This window comes from Epinephelus lanceolatus, chromosome 16 (genome assembly GCF_041903045.1).
Source record: "Epinephelus lanceolatus isolate andai-2023 chromosome 16, ASM4190304v1, whole genome shotgun sequence".
NCBI lineage: Eukaryota > Metazoa > Chordata > Actinopteri > Perciformes > Serranidae > Epinephelus > Epinephelus lanceolatus.
In genome coordinates, this window is record NC_135749.1 from 31,147,821 (window position 1) to 31,167,555 (window position 19,735).

Sequence of the window (19,735 nt, forward strand, 5' to 3'; positions counted from 1 at the left end):
TGTTCATACACAGCCCTGGTTCTGTAAATGGCAAACAAACAAGGTTGCTCAGACCCAGCTACACATCACTATTGCAGCCAATCAGTAACAGGGGGCGTTTGTGCTTGTGCACAGGACAGGAGAAAGGCCATGGATGCATTTGGGTATATCGGGTGGTACGCAGGGGACACATCCCCCTCAATATGTGTGTATACTTGTCTCCCCTGCTCCCCATAAAACATTGAAGTAGCAGAGGACTTTTATGTTGACAAAATTAAAGACATTTATACCTTAAAATGAAGAAGAAAAGGGACAAATTGATGCATAAAAAATCACCAGGATGCAGGAAATTAAGTGTTTGATGCTCAAAATTATCTGGCAGAGGACCTTCTGAGGGAGTGCTGAGGTGGAGGGGTGTATTGATGTTTACTTCAAATAATATTCTTTCTCCAGAATTACTGACTCCAACTTTACGTGCAGTTAGCAGTTTACATCTGATAGCATGTGGTCTGGACGTATGCTAAATGCAACTATACAGAAACTGTTTTTCTTTGAAAGAAGACTGACATAATTTGATCTCACTATATCACCTCTACATCTCTAAATTTAGCATCCTCTTATTTGGAAATGTGCTGAATCAGAAAGTGCATATTAAAATACTTAATTTATGACACAAAAAATAAACAAAATAGACCCCAAACCACAAAGTTCACATTTTTATTTTTTCAAGGGCCCTGTGGTGACTGAGGGACCCTATAAGCACCCTGTTATTTCGCAATGCCTTTTGGTGTCCTCGTAAATAATGGAATATGATGCAGTTTATTGTTGTGTCTCCAGAAGCTCTGCAGCTTCATCTGCTGCAGCGCCAACACACTGAACAGTTTCTGAACTACAACAGACATCATCTATTGTTATTCTTATCCATGGCCCATTTGTTTTTCTTGCCCTTTTATTAACATGTTTTCGTAACATTGCATTGTATGCACTTGTGCCAATAAAGCCACCTTAATTAAAACAAAGAAATCAATCAAAAACTCCAAACTAGGACCACATGGTTTCCCTTTGCACCCCGTCTAATATGAATGAGCTGAACATTCTTTCATCAAGAGAAAGAAAAGATGGAAGGATCCACATAGAGAGCTCAGAGTTGCTGCTGAAAACTAGACTGAGGTAATTTAATTATTTTTGTACATTCCACAAACTGTGTAACTTCTTACGTCTTCTGATTGACCAGTTGATTGTTGAACTGAAAATGACAGTTGTCAATAGACATTTTTATGTAAATCCTGAGTGGTACTAATAATGTAATAACCTACAGTACATCAGTATTCACCTCTGCCCTGTATCAAAATAATGGATTAATAAATTATTTGGTGCGAATAGAGGACATTGTCTGTCTTTAATCTCTGTTCAAGTCTTGAAAAATATAAATAAAACATAAATAAATCTTGGAATGGTTCATATCAGCAGAAGCTACGCAGGTTTAGGCTTCATTGTTAACTGCAAATGCCTCAATATTCAGAGAAATTTGCAGTAAGTTAATACTGTAATACAACAAAGAAGCTACAGCGACAGATGCAACAATCCAACTTTTTCTCTTGGATTGTTGCATCTGTGCTGGTGGCATCTCTGCATTGTCATCGTGTCATCAGGGAATACTAGAATGGCACTGTAGCAGCAGTTTCAACCTTTATATAGTACAACTGCGACATCACAACTTCACAGAAGTCCTGACGGCTCGTTCAAAGGCACAGTTTTTAAATACTGACTGTGTAAATTTCACTGTGGATTGAGTGTTTTAATACTTTCACAGTATTTATATAGCACCTATTCCTGCCTCGTGCTGTATCTTAAATTGAATACTGTGTGCTTATACTGTTCCCACTGTGTTCACACTCAGAGCCCTTGAATAGGTCTATTCTACGGCTCTAGTCACACCCAGAACTACAACAAAATGCAGTGCACTGGGAGTACCCAGATGGTGCACTGATGATAAGGGTCAAAAAGCTGAGTGTGCAGTTTTCATTTATTATTTCAGTTATTATCAGGCATTGACGTCACATGTTGTGGCGTAAGCTATATGGTCTTTAGTAAGTTACGTTTGGTGTTTATGCATGTTTGGTCAGATGCTTGACAAGTTGTAAATATTCAGAAAATGTGGCAGCTATTATCAGCTCTGTAGATCAGCTGGTGATGGAGCCAGCCATCATCAGCCATGGACATCTAAAGATATGGTGATGTGCTGTAACAGCTTCTTTTTTTTTTAATAGAATAAGTAAATTAATAAATACAGAAGCTAAGCACACACACACACACAGCAAGCATGTATTTTAGCAAGTAACACATTTGATGAATGTTGCACATATGCTCTGCCTGGTTGCAATTCGCCGAGCAGAGGAAGAAAAGCTGCCAGATCTTGCGATTGTCATTCCCGAAAAGTGTGCATTGGCTGTGTTTGATTTGAGACACAATCATTCTGTTAAAATTTGCATAAAATGCAAGTAGATAGTGTACGCAGTGCACTACATGTGAGTGTGGAAAAGTATCTGATTTGAGACGCAGCAATGGAAAACTGACTTTTTACAATATTTGACATTTAACTAAAATAACCTGCAGCCTTTGCAGAATTCTTTTCATACAATAAAAATGTTTGCCATATATTTAGTTAAAGAACAAGTAAAAATCAGCAACACAGAGGCTGTACATATAAAATGTATAATTTATTTATCAAAAATGAAAAAGAAAAAAATTCACAGTGAATGATGGATCACCCCTCTGCATACATAAGGCCCGGCAGATCTTACCTACTGTAACTACATTCCAGGTCTGCACTCTGAAAAGACTATTACCCCAAAATATAATTTCAACCTGTGTGGTAAAATTAAATAAAAATTCAGGGGATTCAGGAAGAAAAGACAAAAATGGGGGTTGTTGTCAGGATAAAAAGTTGAGAGATTTCACCAACACTCTTCCATCAATATTCTAGTACTTGTTTTACACAGGAACCAGCCAGACAGCTAGTTATAATAATGAACGCAATACATACTACTCACAAAAAAAACCTTACTTATCAAATGCTAGAGATCTGAAGTGCATCACTGTACTCAAAACGACAGCAGGGATGCAGAAATTTCCTTTCTGATGGCTTAATGTATCTGAGTACCCAGTGTATTGACAGGAGAGAACAACAAGCTATTAGCTGCACCAACAACTGTAAAAAAAAATAAAAAAATGCTTGTTTGTATTAAAGTGAATCATTTTTTGTGTCAGAATAAAACTTAATTTCTTTCTTGTCATAATGCTCAGGTGTTTAGGATCCTTGACTGGGCCGGGACTGGCTTCAGTAAAAAAGGCATTCATGGTTTGATCGTTGTTTGAATTTAGACTAATAGCTACTGTGCTGAGTTTTGATTTGGTGTTAAACTGTGAGGACCAAATGAATAAATGTAGTTATCAGGGCTGGGCAGAGGCAAAGGTAGAAATGATCAGTGTTACGGAGAGATTCTGTTTGAGATGCATCTCTTTCAGACCTGTCAGAATCATGAGGAAACATTTTTGTGCTATAGCTACATAAAGGATAAGGCTTAATGTCAACAATTCTATGCAAAGACCAAAACCAACAATGTTGTAGTCCATCTCCTGCTACTGTCTGACTGTGTTACCCTGCTCTCTGCAGCAAGCCCACTGGTTCCTACTGAAGACTTAAATCTTTAAAAATAGGTCAAAAATGTAGTTTTTTAACGTTTTTAATACACAGAGAAGCTTCAACATTTATAAGTGGAGTATTTACTGACATATTTTATGTCATAGAACAAAACACTTAGGCTTATGTTAATCACAGACCTTATTGCAGGCATCTAATCAAAAATGTATTCAAATTTAAAAAACCCATTGATTTTAAGACGAGGGAACCGGGAGTGTAAAAATGCTGACTCATTTCCAAATTTTAGGATCATTCCTGCAGCACTCTCTGTGGCACAGAGGAATGACATTTATCAGGCTTTGATTACAGAGTCATGGTTTTGGTCTTTCGATGGGATGTTGACTATAAGAAAAATATAGAATATTACCAACCTTATCCGTCAAACACTTGTGTATTAGCTTTGTCAGCATTCAATCCAATATCTATCTAGAAACTCTTCAGTGATCCAACGGCAGACATAAATAAAAATAGTCACTTTCTTTATTATAAACCTGAAAATAGAAATAGGTTTGGAGGGAAAACATAAAAAGGTAACATTTTAAAGTGTCATTGCCCACTGTCAGTGCTGCAGTCCACACACAGCTAACAGTAGAGTACAAACCACCACACAGCTCACTGGTTCGATGCACACACCATAAATTGCAAGTTAAACAATCATCTAAAATTCCTTTTGTTCAGACCACCACTACCCACTCTCCTTTATGGGGGAAAAAAGCAATTGAAATATAAAAATGTAAACAAACTGGTGGTGAGTTTAAGTCCTTGCCAGTCATGTGTCTGTGAAAACAGAACTCCCTGTCTGGGCCACCTATCCGGCTGCACAGTTCAAGTTTTTAGGCACTGGTTTCTAACCCAAACCACACTAACAAAACTCTGAACGGAGGGACAATCATCCCAAGAGGATTTTTCTTTTTTTTATCTCTGAGTTTGGAATAGCCCAAATGTTTCTCTGCTTAGATAAAGAAAAGTACAGCTGTATTTTCTGGTACACACAGCAGAAGAGAAGGACTCCTTGATTTTCCAAAAAAAACATGTCCTGATTAAACAGCTTCCTTTAAAATGTTACAATTATTTTATTTAAGTCTTTTACAAAAACACCTGTCTTGGCTTGGTTATATGTAATCAAGTGAGGTACTAAATTCATAGTTTTCCCCATCTTCCACAGCCACAAATGGCTGTTTAGATCACATTTAGAACAGTAATGTTAGCCTTTTTCCTCTTCTTGCAAGATAGCAGACAAGGCAGTCCTTAGAAATGGATCTTTTCAGGAAATCTGTCCCAGAATACAGGTGAGATGTGGAAGAATCTTGCATTAAAGTGGGAGGTCATTCAGAGTCCGACAGGACAATTATTTCATCCGGGTCACACTGGGTGGCCACATTGACCTGGACAAAAGAAAAGGTGCACGATTAGAAAATGTGTACTATGTATATGTAATAATAGAATCAGATTTAATATTCATCATTTTTATTTATAAAATATACCATTTGTGAGAAATGAAATTCTATTTTATTCTGCTTTTAATTTGAGGAAGTCTGGAGCACAATCATTAACTGAGGTGCGTTTTTGTTTTTTAGGCATATTCTGAGCTGTTCACACTTTAAAAAGGACCTTGTTTGAGGCAGACAGGAACATTCAATCTGCATAAAAATCTATTTTAACTAATTTGCTCCTGCTGTTTTACATTTCTGTGGTGAAAAATCTGTGAAAACAACAAAATACGAGCATCAAGTCGAACAGTCATGTAGGATAAAAACAAAAATATATTCTTTTGGAAAATCACAATGACTCATGTTGTTGATATACACTGTATAAAAGTAGTGGACCTCTAACCGTAATGGTGTTCAATTTGGTGGGAACTTATTTACTTATTATTATTTACAATAAAACTAATAGTGATCATAACAATAATTATGATGCTCTGTTGGGGGAAAAAACACGATAGAGTAGCTTTAATAACTGAAATACAGATTAGAAACAACTGTTGCACATACTTCATGAAAAACCTGAGAAATAAGATTTGTCTTACATTCTTTATCTAAATTCTGAATAAAAAAGACGACAAAATTGTAAACTAGATCAAGTACTCAATTTGGAGGTGCCATTTTACCAGTGTCACAAATGAGAGACATGATCTGCACACCTGAACACTTTGAAAACCTTTCTGTCAATCTAGAAACCTAACTGTGATCCAGCTTTTGACCAACACTACGATCACCAGTGATTCTCATCTCTCTGTGTGCCCCCACCTTGTTTTTCTTGGGAGGCGGTGTCGACTGTGAGCTGCTGACCATTTCCTGGGTTGGAGTGTCTGCTCGGGTTGACTCTACCTGCTGTGGAGAATTGCAGCTGAAAACGCCCATATCCAGAGGAATGTCTGTCTCACTGAGGAGGGAACAATGGGCGCGTGGATGTAGAGTGGGATGGAGGGACAAGAACATGGGGAGAGAAGTGAAGAGGTAGAAGTAGATCAGCAAAAAAAAAACAAACAAACAAACAAACAAACAAACAAAAAAAAAAAACAGACTTCTCTGATAAAACTTCAGTGAACTAGAGCTGCATCTAACATTTTACGTGAGCCTTGACCTAAAGCAGAACTTAAAAACTGGCATTGTAAATTCAGATTTGCCATTTCTTGACTATGAAGTCCCAGGCTGAGTTTGAGAAACTTTTTCAACCTACTCTAACGGTTCATAGGTGAGAGAAGGTGTTCACAGCACTAATTTAAGGGATAAAAACTAGACAAGATCAAAGTCCATTATTTGGTGAAAATCAATCGAGAAATACAGATGTCTGGAAATGGTTAAATTGATGAGTGTTTTGCTCACACACAATGAGCACAGTCAGGAGGACTCGGAGCAACTTAATTACTAAAGTTTAAGTTAACAAAACCGGATATCTGCTGGCTACACCAGAACCCCTGAAATTATCATCAGACCAATAGTGGATGGGTTCCAAGATTGTCAATACACTGATACATGCGCATTAAGTGTACTAAAATGGATTTATACCTACTATGAGAAATACATGACCATGTGTTCATTATATGTCAAATATTACCATAACAATATTAAATAGATTTATGTCCTAATCTACCACCAACAGAGTCTTACAGTACCTGTCATCGATGAGTATGTGCTTTGTATTTCGGGACTTCTCTGATGTTATGTCCTCCCTCTTCCTCTTCTGGCTCCTTGTGGCTCTGATGCCGGGTGGCGGTGACGTGCCATTGGTAGTGAGTGTGTCACGATTTTCTACAATAACCACTGGCGACAGGGGCTGAGACACCCCATTGGCTGCTGCCGGTGACACAGGGTCCTTTCTAACTTTGCTGGTGCTTACCAGTACAACTGAAACTTGATTGGAGGAATCCACGGTCTCCTCTAATCCTGCATGGTTACCATTAGACAATGTTGTCTGGTCATCTGTCTGCATTGACTGTGATTGGCATGGGCTCTGTCTAGGGGACGGGATGTCAGACAGTTGGGACTTGCTTTCATCAGAAAGAGGACTAAGCCCACTTGTGACTGGCTCTTCATCCTGATCTTTCACACTTCCTTCCCGCTCTGCAGAAACGCTTCCTGACAACTGATCCATCTGATCGTCCTTGTTGGTACCATCAAAGGCTGGTTCTGCCTCGTTGCCGTCATCGTCCTCGTTCTCATCATCGTCTATAGAAAGTGGGAAATGAATGTAATGAAATCTTTGCTCAAGGTCTCTGGCACCCTGTCATCAGGGTTTTACCAATCAAGTGAAAGAAAGTGCATAATGAAAATATGCCACAGAGATGCCCAGGAGATATTCATCACTAATGGAGGCATTCTAAATAAGACATTCACAAAGTGGAAGGAGACTTTTTTTCCCTTTAACTTATCATTATGGAGTAAATGTTAATTGCACAATGTAATAGTGACGGATAGGAATGTCCCAAACAAATGCTTTTGCCCCCTTTCACAATCCAAATCAATTAATACTGAGTATCTGCCGACACAGAGTCTTTATCCATTACTTCTAATTTTTTCTAGATATAAAGTGCATAGTGCGCACTTCAACTACTTTATAGTTACAAAAAAAAACAATATTTTTGCCCTTCTCGCTGTCTCAAGGGAATTTCTCTGTCCCTTTAAAGGAGTATTCTCCAGTGTTTGCTGTTCCAGTGCAGCATTTGTTATCTGAATGAACTGTATTTCATTGTGTTTATTTTTGTTGTCTGTACATTTTTTGCACAACCCACATTAATAAATTACTTGCATTGACTTTTTGCTTGCAGGTATTTTGTTGCACTTGCATGGGCGTCTTAAGTGTGACAGACCACCGTCTGCATTTTGCCATCTTTTATGGCTTGGGGTGTTTCACAGGGGGCAGGGTGCTGAGTGTGGGGACAGATACCCTTATTCCATTACAGTGGACTGAATTGGCTTCATTTAGTTTGGCTGGGGTGGCCAGCCTAGCACTGCAGAGCTTTGCATTTCCATTACAACAGAGTGAACATAAAACCCTAAAATAAAGCATATATCTGAAGTAAAAACAGGCTGCAGGAGAGAAACTAAACTCCAACAACAGAGATTCAACGAGAAGCTGCAAAAGTACTGACAGCTGAACACACAAAGACCTTTTAAAAAGCCTCTCTCTCGGGGCGTCGGTGGCTTGGTGGTAGAGCAGGCGCCCCATGTACAAGGCTGTTGCCGCAGCGGCCCGGGTTCGAATCCAGCCTGTGGCCCTTTGCTGCATGTCACTCCCTCTCTCTCTCTCCCCCTTTCACACTTGTCTGTCCTATCAATTAAAGGCTTAAAAATGCCCAAAAAATATCTTAAAAAAAAAAAGCCTCTCTCTCTGGTGAGTAAAGTCTCACAATAAACACGGCTTGTTTCAGAACGGGGGTCATAGGGGGTTGGTTGCTGGTGGCGAGACGTCACCACTACCTGCATGAGGGCGGCCAACTTTTGGACCTACTCTAGAGAAGGTCCATCTCTGGCGTAGCTCAGCATGGCACGGCATGTCTAAACTGATAATGGAAAAACCAATCGGCGTGGCTTAGCTTGACTTGGCACAGACAAAAGAGGTAATGGAAAACGGTTATTGTGAAACATTGTAATTTATTACCTTTTTTTCAACTGCTAATTATAACCCCAAAGGATAATTTTGTCAACATTCGTTTTATCTAATAAGATAAAGTCTTTTTTATCTCTCCTCAGTCATTTTCACTGTAACAAAACGGATCTTTAGACTGAAAAAGAAATTGAGAAAAGTATACTATGTGTACTATGACACTTGGCATCGCTATGATATTGCCACACAAAAATACTGCGATACTATGATGTATTGATCTTTTCCCCTACCCCTAGTGTATGTGTCTTTGTTGATTTGGTTCAGACTACAGAGCCTCCATGTTATTATTTTATTACTTCCAGAAATATACTGTAGGCACAACTCATAACCCTCTGCTTCATTTTAAGTTCTTTGCATTTACTGTCCCCACAAGCCGAAATTGTAGAGCCCTTTAACAAACCATCTTGAAGATAATTACTTGTTGAAAACTATACCAAATTATGTTTTAGAAATATGTAGACATTGTTTACCAATGGCAGGAAAACCAACACTAGCTTCACCATCAACACTTTCGCATTTCAGAAAGAAAAAAATTGAATTCATATCTCTGCTCTAACCTGGTCCATCCTGCTGAGTGCTGGCCTGGATCTCTTCCTCAATGTCTGGGTCTGATGATTCATCTTCTTCGTCATCATCCTCCTCCTCCTCCTCCTCCTCCTCCTCTTCTTCCTCTGCCACTCCATTCACCTCTTTATTTTCTCCTCCATTTTCTGATCTGTGGGCCTGAAAATAAGATGTGTGAGGGTCAGACAGGACCAGACAGCCAGGGGCAGAGGAAGGGAGCATGAAAAATGGAACAAGAATGAAAAATAAATTGATAAATAACCGTCAGAGACAGGATCAGGTGCTGGTCCCACACCAGGCAACACTTTTCATTTAAGTGAAACAAAATTATGATACATTTCAGATTCCTGTTTTCCAACCCCCATCAGTAGTGGTTGTTGTCTTGCTGTTTGAAGTAGCAAGGCAGTGTTCTTTCATATGAGTTTTATGCCATTTACTACAAGTTACTGACCATTTTCCCAATGCATTTTTTTTTTCATCTGATGGCAGCCACTGGTTTACATTTATTTCTGACAGGTATGAACATCTTGCTTGCTGTGAGGGAGGCCATTCACCATCAAGCAAATATTATGGAGTGTTTATTTCTATACAGCATTTATACAATGTTGTTGCAAAGGAATGCAGTTGAAATCTCAGATGGATTTAACAATTGTACCACTGGTGTATTCATGTGTCGACAGGAAGATCTGTCACCTAAGACGTTTGTGTTTTATACACAAATATGAGGAAAGTCCATTCATGGACTGAAACATCTGCAGTTTTGGCACTCTATGCACATTTTTTCACTGTCTGTACAGCTCTGCAACTTTTTGTTCTGTGTGCAAGTCTTGCCTTGCTTCAGTGTGGCATCTCTCTGACTTCCACACCAGAAAAGAAGACAAAAATGGGACAATTTCTTAAAGCGCAGCCCATCCCATGCCTATCAAACACTGAAAGCAGAACACGCCGGTGAGGATTTTCCCCCCTCCCAAGATGCTGTCATACCTCTTTCTCCTTGTCTTTCTCCTTGTCTTTCTCCAGTCGTCTGGCCCTCTCCTGCTCCTCCGTGTCCTCTTGTCTGACGGCGTACTTGGTGATGACCTCCTCCAGACGGGACAGAGCCTCTTCTCTGTTTGACCGAAGCCGCCTCAGCAGTGAGGGGTCTGACAGAGCTGGATCTGCAGCTTTAGAGGGTGGTGGAGAAAAGAGAGGAACAGCAGGTGAGAGGAAGGATTGATGATGACAAAAAACAGAGGAACAGGCAAGAGCAAGAACGGAGGGGTCAATAAATTAGAGTTAGATAAGCTTCAAGCAAGAAATACCAATTAGGAGCTTTGTTACTCTTTTTTTTACACTTTTATTGAAGGCTCTAAAATCTAAAGACAGGTTAGCTCTTTAAACAGTACAAATCATGTTCCTATTTACATATATTGTATTTTATACATGTTTTATCTTTTTGAATTTGCTAAGGGCCCACACCCACCAAGCCAATGGTCATCTCAAGAGCGCATAAGATCAAAACAAGCTTGTTATATTAGGTAAGACTATTTCTTAGCCATTGAGCTCTTTAGCTGAAAAAGTTTATTATTGTTTGTGGGGGTTTTTTGCTAGTGCATGGTGAATATTCTTTGTTCTTTTGACATTGGGTTGTGTTGGTAATGTGCTAACTGGCTAACTAGCATCTTGAATCCATCCTGTCCATCTCCTGGTTTCCCTTTTTGAATGAGGAATACAGACAACCACCGCCTGCTGGTATGGAGAGTTATTTCTTCTTATGTAGGCGCTGAACTTATGTGCTAGTTGGCTATTGTATGTAGTCCACTGTATGTAGTCTCGGGGTGTGTTAGGTGCAACTGTTTGGCCAAGATGCAGGCGACATGATGCGACGCAACAGTCAGCCTCTGCTGCCACTAATTCGTTAATAACGGTTTAGTGTGTCTGGGCCTTAACAGACCACAATAAGTGTCAACATTTATACACCTCTAAACCCATGAAGTCCTAGGCATTTTCATGTTGGTTTAACAATTATTTCCGTACTTGCATGCTGCATGGGACAATGGATGGTTACTGAAGTGCCCAAAAAGGTTTGTTCTCTTTGGTCCAAAACAGAATATGATGTGTTTACCGTTTATTAGTTAACTAAACTAATATTCCTGCCTGAAGCCTTACCAGGCTTGTAGGTGTCAGTGAGCCATGAGCCGAAGTTGTACACCAGGTCCAGGTGACGTCTCTCCTGTAGGCTGCTCCCTGTCTCTCTGAAAGCCTCCTGGGCGATTTGGTTTAGCTGTTTTCGGCTCAGGCACAGGTTGTGGCGCACATTGGCGCGCAGCACCTGCTGGAGGATGTCTTGGTAATCTGGAGGGTTCCTCTGCGCCTCAGGGCTGTTGATGAAACGTTCAATCTGACAGGAGGAGGGAACATAGGATATCAGATCAGGAGCATGTCAGAATAACCCACATGATGCTGAATGACACAGCTCCCCCAGCCTAACCTCCTGGTTCAAAAAATGTAAGATTAAACTACTGACAATATGATATAAATAACTTTACCTGGGTCATCACTAGATTGTACTGATTTATATCAAATTATTGTTAGGTTTTCTGCTTTGTATTGGACCTACAGTACAGGCCAAAAGTTTGGACACACCTTCTCATTCAATGCGTTTTCTTTATTTTCATGACTATTTACATTGTAGATTCTCACTGAAGGCATCAAAACTATGAATGAACACATGTGGAGTTATGTACTTAACAAAAAAAGGTGAAATAACTGAAAACATGTTTTATATTCTAGTTTCTTCAAAATAGCCACCCTTTGCTCTGATTACTGCTTTGCACACTCTTGGCATTCTCTCCATGAGCTTCAAGAGGTAGTCACCTGATATGGTTTCCACTTCACAGGTGTGCCTTATCAGGGTTAATTAGTGGAATTTCTTGCTTTATCAATGGGGTTGGGACCATCAGTTGTGTTGTGCAGAAGTCAGGTTAATACACAGCCGACAGCCCTATTGGACAACTGTTAAAATTCATATTATGGCAAGAACCAATCAGCTAACTAAAGAAAAACGAGTGGCCATCATTACTTTAAGAAATGAAAGTCAGTCAGTCCGGAAAATTGCAAAAACTTTCAATGTGTCCCCAAGTGGAGTCGCACAAACCATCAAGCACTACAACGAAACTGGCACACATGAGGATCGACCCAGGAAAGGAAGACCAAGAGTCACCTCTGCTTCTGAGGATAAGTTCATCCGAGTCACCAGCCTCAGAAATCACAAGTTAACAGCAGCTCAGATCAGAGACCAGATGAATGCCACACAAAGTTCTAGCAGCAGACCCATCTCTAGAACAACTGTTAAGAGTAGACTGCGCGAATCAGGCCTTCATGGTTAAATAGCTGCTAGGAAACCACTGCTAAGGAGAGGCAACAAGCAGAAGAGATTTGTTTGGGCCAAGAAACACAAGGAATGGACATTAATCCAGTGAAAATCTGTGCTTTGGTCTGATGAGTCCAAATTTGAGATCTTTGGTTCCAACCGCCGTGTCTTTGTGAGACGCAGAAAAGGTGAACGGATGGATTCCACATGCCTGGTTCCCACTGTGAAGCATGGAGGAGGAGGTGTGATGGTGTGGGGGTGTTTTGCTGGTGACACTGTTGGGGATTTATTCAAAATTGAAGGCACACTGAACCAGCATGGCTACCACAGCATCCTGCAGCGACATGCCATCCCATCTGGTTTGCGTTTAGTTGGATGATCATTTATTTTTCAACAGGACAATGACCCCAAACACACCTCCAGGCTGTGTAAGGGCTATTTGACCAAGAAGGAGAGTGATGGAGTGCTGCGGCAGATGACCTGGCCTCCACAGTCACCGGACCTGAACCCAATCCAGATGGTTTGGGGTGAGCTGGACCGCAGAGTGAAGGCAAAGGGGCCAACAAGTGCTAAACACCTCTGGGAACTCCTTCAAGACTGTTGGAAAACCATTTCAGGTGACTACCTCTTGCAGCTCATCGAGAGAATGCCAAGAGTGTGCAAAGCAGTAATCAGAGCAAAGGGTGGCTATTTTGAAGAAACTAGAATATAAAACATGTTTTCAGTTATTTCACCTTTTTTTGTTAAGTACATAACTCCACATGTGTTCATTCATAGTTTTGATGCCTTCAGTGAGAATCTACAATGTAAATAGTCATGAAAATAAAGAAAACGCATTGAATGAGAAGGTGTGTCCAAACTTTTGGCCTGTACTGTAGATGTTTGTGAAAACCTAAATAAAAAAGATTTATAATGATCATTATAATAATCCTCTTTATGCAAGATCGAGGTTAGCTGTAATGTTTTTACACTCAAGATTCAACATGGTAGATGGTAGGGAGTCTAGGGACAACATGGAGAAATTTTTGGAGGGTCAGCAGCCTACGTAAAATGAATATTCCTGAGCTCAAGATATACCTGGGGGGGTAAGAGCTCATTATTAGGGATGTCACAAGAACTGATACTTTGGTACCAGTCGATGCCAACATTCCAAAAATGTAATGATACTTGTTTTTGTCCGGTACTGTAGGTACTGGGGATGCAATTCTTCCAGCTCCAACAGAGCAGCATATACGCCTACAAGTGTTCTAGTCTGCTATTTAATGCCCGATGACAATGATGGAGAAGAAGAAAAAGAGGAAGGAGAAGAGGAAGAGGGAAAAAAAGAAGAAAAAGAGGAGGAAGAAGAAGAAGACCTACCAACACGCCCCACCTCAGCTCATGTTTTTAATTCTTTGCAATGGGAACGCTGTGTATTTACACTTTGCTTCAAAGCTTGACAAGGCACTGGACAAATGGCCTACCATGGAGAACTTACTGTCAAATCTTACATGTACACGTGCTGAACAACAACAACAACAGTGAAGGAGAAATATGTTAGTATATTGTAGACTATATCGTAAGGTTTCTTCAACCACAAAAATCTCATGAACCCACATTAACCAGTTCTTTGCATTGGAGGCAGATCATTAGGGATTAATAATAAAATGTAAATTTCACTGATACTGGTAACGACTACTACATTTCTGGCATCATGACGTGCCTATTCACTACTTAAACTTACTATGGGATTTCTATGTGGTTAGAGTTAACGGGTATCATATAGTAATTGTATACTTATTGTTATCTGTGCTAGCTTTCAGAGTCAGATCTGCATGTAGTCCTGGGTGGAAGCAGGACTCAGATTAAACAACCCAGTAACACTAATAGTAAACACAAAGTTTTACCCGACCTCTTACTTTCCAGAACACCGCAACAGTTTGAACCAACAACTAGCAGCTCACCTTCCTGTTGATCTCAGGATAACGAGTGCTATTGTAGCGGATCCTCTGCTCAATGACTCGACCTGTTAGTGTGTTGCAGTTCTTCAGTTCACACAGCTTTTCATAAATCTTCATCATCTGAAAGAGAAGATGACAACAGGAAAAACAGGTGAGACTAGCTGTCATGAATAAGCCAGTGGTTCTTTTTACAGCTTTCAGCAGTGTTTATAACCAGTGGACACCCATGCTGCATCAAACTCCAGCCAAACCTTGCGTTTGAGCTTGTGCTCCTGGATGTATAAAGATTCCTCATTTCCCAGGTCATCTAAACTCAGCTCGGCCTGCTGCAGCCGGTGGATCTCATCATTGTACACTTTCAATAGGTTCTCCAGGTACGCAATCTGAAAGAAATGGACAATAGATATGAAGGGTCAGGTGTTTGCCAACACAGACTTGTCATCATAAGTTTAGGCATATAAACCTGGATGTTTGTGCTTATTTCTCAAGTTGTATGTCAAGGATGAAAGGAAAAAGACAGCAGAGGAATTAGCTGTAATTGATTAATAATTTCTAAGATAACAAGTAAGAACAGGTGAGGATTACATTTTAGTGAGGTACTAAAAGCATTATGGCATTAGGTTGAACTGATCAAAATCTGATTATAATGCCTTTATGTGGGCATTAGAAACAAGAAAAAAATCATCACAAGCCCATTTGCTGCACAGTGAGCTGACTGGATGAGAGCAAATTACTACCCTTGTTTAAAGATCATTTAACCTTTCCTTCAGCCTATATCATCCACCTGATTATAACTTTTTCATACTAGAATCTCACCTGCACATCTCCGTTCCTCTTCGACTGCTTATCAGACTTTTTACACAAACCTCTATTTAGAAAAATTGTTCCACGTCTCAATTATAATAAAGCGTTTGTTTAAACAAAACAACCCTCTGTTTTTACTCCTTTACTGTCTTTAAGACAGGGGGTGTCCAAACTTTTTCAGACAGGGGCCAGATTAGATAACACGAAAACGTTTAGGGGTCAGCTGCCTCTCACATCAAATCATACAGATTAGTAAAAAACAAACAACAACGACAAAAAAAAAAAAAAAAAAATTAATTCAACTGAGACAAATGCAGGCAGCCCTCGCTTTCAACTTTACGCGTCTTTACTGTGGTCATGTGTGCTACCCAGCAGGAAATATCTGCTGCTAGGTAACTGGTCATTTGCTTATATACCATCTGTAAACATGCAGACATTATTCCACCTGCATAATTCCTACTTGGTGCATGTCTACAAACTGTATGATAGTTCTGCCATCATGAAGTAAACAGAAAAAATTACATAGTGAACTTGCTTGTTCACTGTGGGCCACATAGAGTACGGTATGTTATGAAAGACAAGCTATAGGCTGTTAAAAATCGGTCCATGGGCTGATGAAATTTGGACATGCCTGCTGTAGGGTAACTAACTAAAAATAATCACAATAATTGTGTAATACCATATAATGTGATACCATGAAACGTGATATTATCTGAGCTGATAACTGTGCTGTGAAAAGCTCACAATGTTGCAACCCTAATCAGCTAAAAAAAAAAAAAAAAATAGTCAGGCTTAGTAGTGTTCAACACAAACCTGTTTCCTGGATGCCCTCTTTGCCTTTCTCTCTGCTTCCTGTACCTCCTTATTATTGCCCTCCTGCAGCCCTAAGGTGGAAGGTTGCTCATCCTCCACTGTCGGTTTCACCCCTTTCTCTTTCTCATCCGTCTGAACTTTAGCCTCGTCTTCCCCTTTTGCCATATCAGAGGTAACCTGTACAGAACTTGATGTTGAGGTAGAAGGCCCAGGCTCAGCCTTGGTGAGGATCACCCTCTTCTTGGCTGCGTGCTGCCTGAGTGCAGTGCACAGTTCATTGATGAAGACAAAGGTTTTGGAACGGTTGGCCTGAGCGCGAGTCAAACATCTTCCCAAGGTGTTCCTAAACTCCACGGATGAAAGATAGTCCGGAGAGGCCTTGGCATGCTTGGTTTGGAGGAAGGTCAAGACCTCCGGGCAGTCCTGGGTGAGAGCTGAGCAGTACTCCACAAACTGGGAGAAAGGAGAGAAGAAAACATGAAAACGGAGAAGGCATGGTGACAGACTAGGGAAACAAGGAAAGAAAAAGAAAAATACGAACACATACAGCAACAGCACATTGCGATTCAGGTTTTTCCAGTTCACACCCAGTTTAAATTTATTGTCAATATAGTTACAGCTCTTCAGTGTAATACTTTTGTCAATAATTAAGATGGATGTTTGCACATCTACAAAAACTTTCTGGAGTCAGGTGCTGGGTACAAAGATCAATGCAATGAAGAGCGAAAGGGTATTAGCACATTGGAATAGGATTCATGACATCTTCAAAAGGGAGCTTGTAATTCCAATGTGTATATTAATTATTAATGTATGTGTTAAAGAATAGTACAGCTACTGGCCAAATGCTAATATACTTTGAAATTGACATTTGTCTCAAGTTTTTACTCATACAAGTATATCCCAGCCACTTTGGCTTATGCCGCTTAATGTAAACTCACCTCAGTGAACAACCTCTGATTCTCTGCCTGAAGAACATGCGTATGCTTCTTCGCTGAGGCAAAAGGTGACTGGGTAATGTGGGTAGGGGCAGGCTGCTGAGCTTTGAGTGATGAGACACTTTTGGCTTGATGTTGAGAGGACGAGGTGGAGGCAGAGCAGGACTTTGGAAGATTCTCCTCTTCATCGTCATCATCATCATCAAGGACTATGATCTTATCCGCCATCGAGGCAGAAGCCACCGCCATGCAAAATGTTGGTAATTTCTGCTTACTGAAATACAAACAGGGAGAATGTTGATGAGGGCAACTGAAAATACAAGATGTCACATAAGCAGTAGGATGCTGAAGATCACACAGTGTAAAAATTTGCAGTTTTCTGGTGGAACATGAGGGATGTGGTGGGTTTGTAACAGTACTGACGGCTGATGACTGATGTATAACAATTTAAATCTGCTAGTACATAGGACTGTCACAAAAATGGAATGGACTATATAGAAAAATATTGGCTTTAAAAGTGTGGTGGAGTGAAAGTGAAAAGTAGAATGAAGCGTTAATACTCAATAAAATTACTTCAATATTGTACTTAAAGGGGAATGCCACCTAAATTCAGAATCCAATATGCTATTTCCATGGACAAGGAAAGTTCAATCAATATTTGTGAACATAAGCAACTCTCTGTCAAAGCCAGAAACCAGAGAAGTAAGTATTGCTCTTGTGATGTGATCGGGGCAATGGGGGACGTGAGCAAGTAACAAAAGGTGTAGCTCAGCGTGTGACGTAAACAGTGACGTGGGAGGGAAGCTGCGGCTGGTCAGTCCTTCGGCGATTCTCTCGTAAGTCGGCCCGTTCTTCACCGTTCCCGTCATTTGACAGTTAATGGCCTCTTTGTTTGCGAGGACAAGGAGGGCACGCAATTCCTTGTCTCCTCAGTTGCTCACCTTTACAGTGTCTGTCAGGTTTGCGTTTCCCTCTTGCTACTAGCTGCTCGCTAATTCCTGCTATCAGCTGTTTCCTGTTTATCCCCCGCCAGTGGGTCGCACGTGCGGCGTCATCAACAGCCCCTCCCGTTGCGGAAGGCCGCCTCAGTCTATTTAAACAAAAATGGTTCCGCCAATATGACTACCCTACGAGGCGGAAAATTGGGCACCTCGGATAAACTTGCCAATCCGGCCCTGTGTGTCTAAACGCTTGCGGCCCAACATTCACAGAAAATCTGGCAGTGTAAAAGGGGCTTGAGTTTCGGTGCAAGTCAGAAAACAGTTAATGTTGTAAGATATACCAATTCAAGCCTGGTTAGCCATTGTTGATAAAATCAGATTACAATGTATTTTGCACATACAAACAAATTACAAATTGGACAGTACTGAATGTATGACTATTTTAGTGAGACACAAATAATACAGAAGTGCTGATAAACAGTATGTTACTGCAGTTTTCACTACCGCTGATGCACAGAGCAACCATATTGGATTTTGAGGTCGGGATTGGTGAAGTTCCTCCAGCATTCCAAATTAGAAATTCAATGTAAGGGGGCCTTCCAGTTGAAATTTCCAACTGGGAACTCTGAAAATCCGACTTCCCAGTACAAATGGAATGCACCGTTTATACCATATGACATCATAAATTTGAGTTTTAACCCTCAGTTTTCGGATTTGGAAAAGAGTTGGTTATGCTGACTAATAATTTCGGACTGTCTTTGACAATAGGAAAAACATGTATGAATTTTGAAAATAGGTGTAGTTTCCCTTTAAGTAGAGTACTTGTGTAAATGTAACGTTACTTAGTAACGTTTCTACCACTGCCCATAATCAGGAGTTCCATATGTCCCACACCAGTTAGGGCCCCGTATTAACACATTAATTCTTGGGCAAGCAAAGAAGCCATTAGCATTACATAGTCTGTCGGTTTAGGAAACGTGACAGTCAAGTAACTAAGTGAAACTGGCCAGCGACGTGACTCAAGCTTGATGACACATTACATTACAGACAGATGGCAAATTAAACCACAGCTATTGTCAGGAAATAAAGGTTTAACACTCATACATACCGACCTCTTGTTTATAAGCTGTTTGGCAGGACGACAAAAGAGGATGATGTCCCACTTCGTTGCACTACAAAATTCTGTTTTCGAGTTAGCCAACGTTAGCATTAGCTAACTAGTTAGCATTGTGACCAAGTAAGTCAGCTAAGAAAATAGCGAACCAGAAGAAAAGCCCGTATGTTGTATTTTATGACAATTTACGAGACAAACAAATCCGTGATACTATTTAAAACCTCATTTTAATCCCACCGACTTTCTGTTTATCACAAGCTCGTTAACTTCGCTATGCTGTCGACTCTCTTTGTCGAAAGTGTAACCGCTCAAGTCGTGTCAACAACTATGCCTCTGATTGGTTGATAGATGGTCTACGGTCAGTAATGTTGTTCCCCATTGGGTGACATAATCCGTTGAGTACAAGTGATATGTTTGTTTTTTATTTTTTAAACGCCGATTTATCTACATCCAAGAGGAAGTGAATGAAAATATTAGAATT

At 40.3% G+C, this 19,735-nt stretch overlaps 1 protein-coding gene across 2 annotated transcripts; it reads right to left on the bottom strand.

Annotated features, from left to right (window-relative positions):
• Positions 1–4,585: 4,585 nt before the first annotated feature.
• daxx (death-domain associated protein) lies at positions 4,586–19,580 on the bottom strand. Of its 2 annotated transcripts, none has more exons than XM_033637574.2 (11): positions 19,253–19,580; positions 17,203–17,473; positions 16,265–16,717; positions 14,899–15,030; positions 14,651–14,767; positions 11,504–11,735; positions 10,340–10,518; positions 9,349–9,514; positions 6,801–7,353; positions 5,932–6,067; positions 4,586–5,067 (listed from the first exon to the last, which is right to left on the bottom strand). In XM_033637574.2, the coding sequence occupies exons 1-11, from the start codon at positions 19,348–19,350 to the stop codon at positions 5,008–5,010; spliced, it is 2,397 nt and encodes a 798-aa protein (XP_033493465.2). In that variant the 5' UTR covers positions 19,351–19,580; the 3' UTR covers positions 4,586–5,007. The 2 variants fall into 2 exon arrangements, with proteins under 2 accessions (XP_033493465.2, XP_033493466.2); XM_033637575.2 differs by having other exon boundaries at positions 19,249–19,574.
• Between the last annotated feature and the right edge of the window lie 155 nt (positions 19,581–19,735).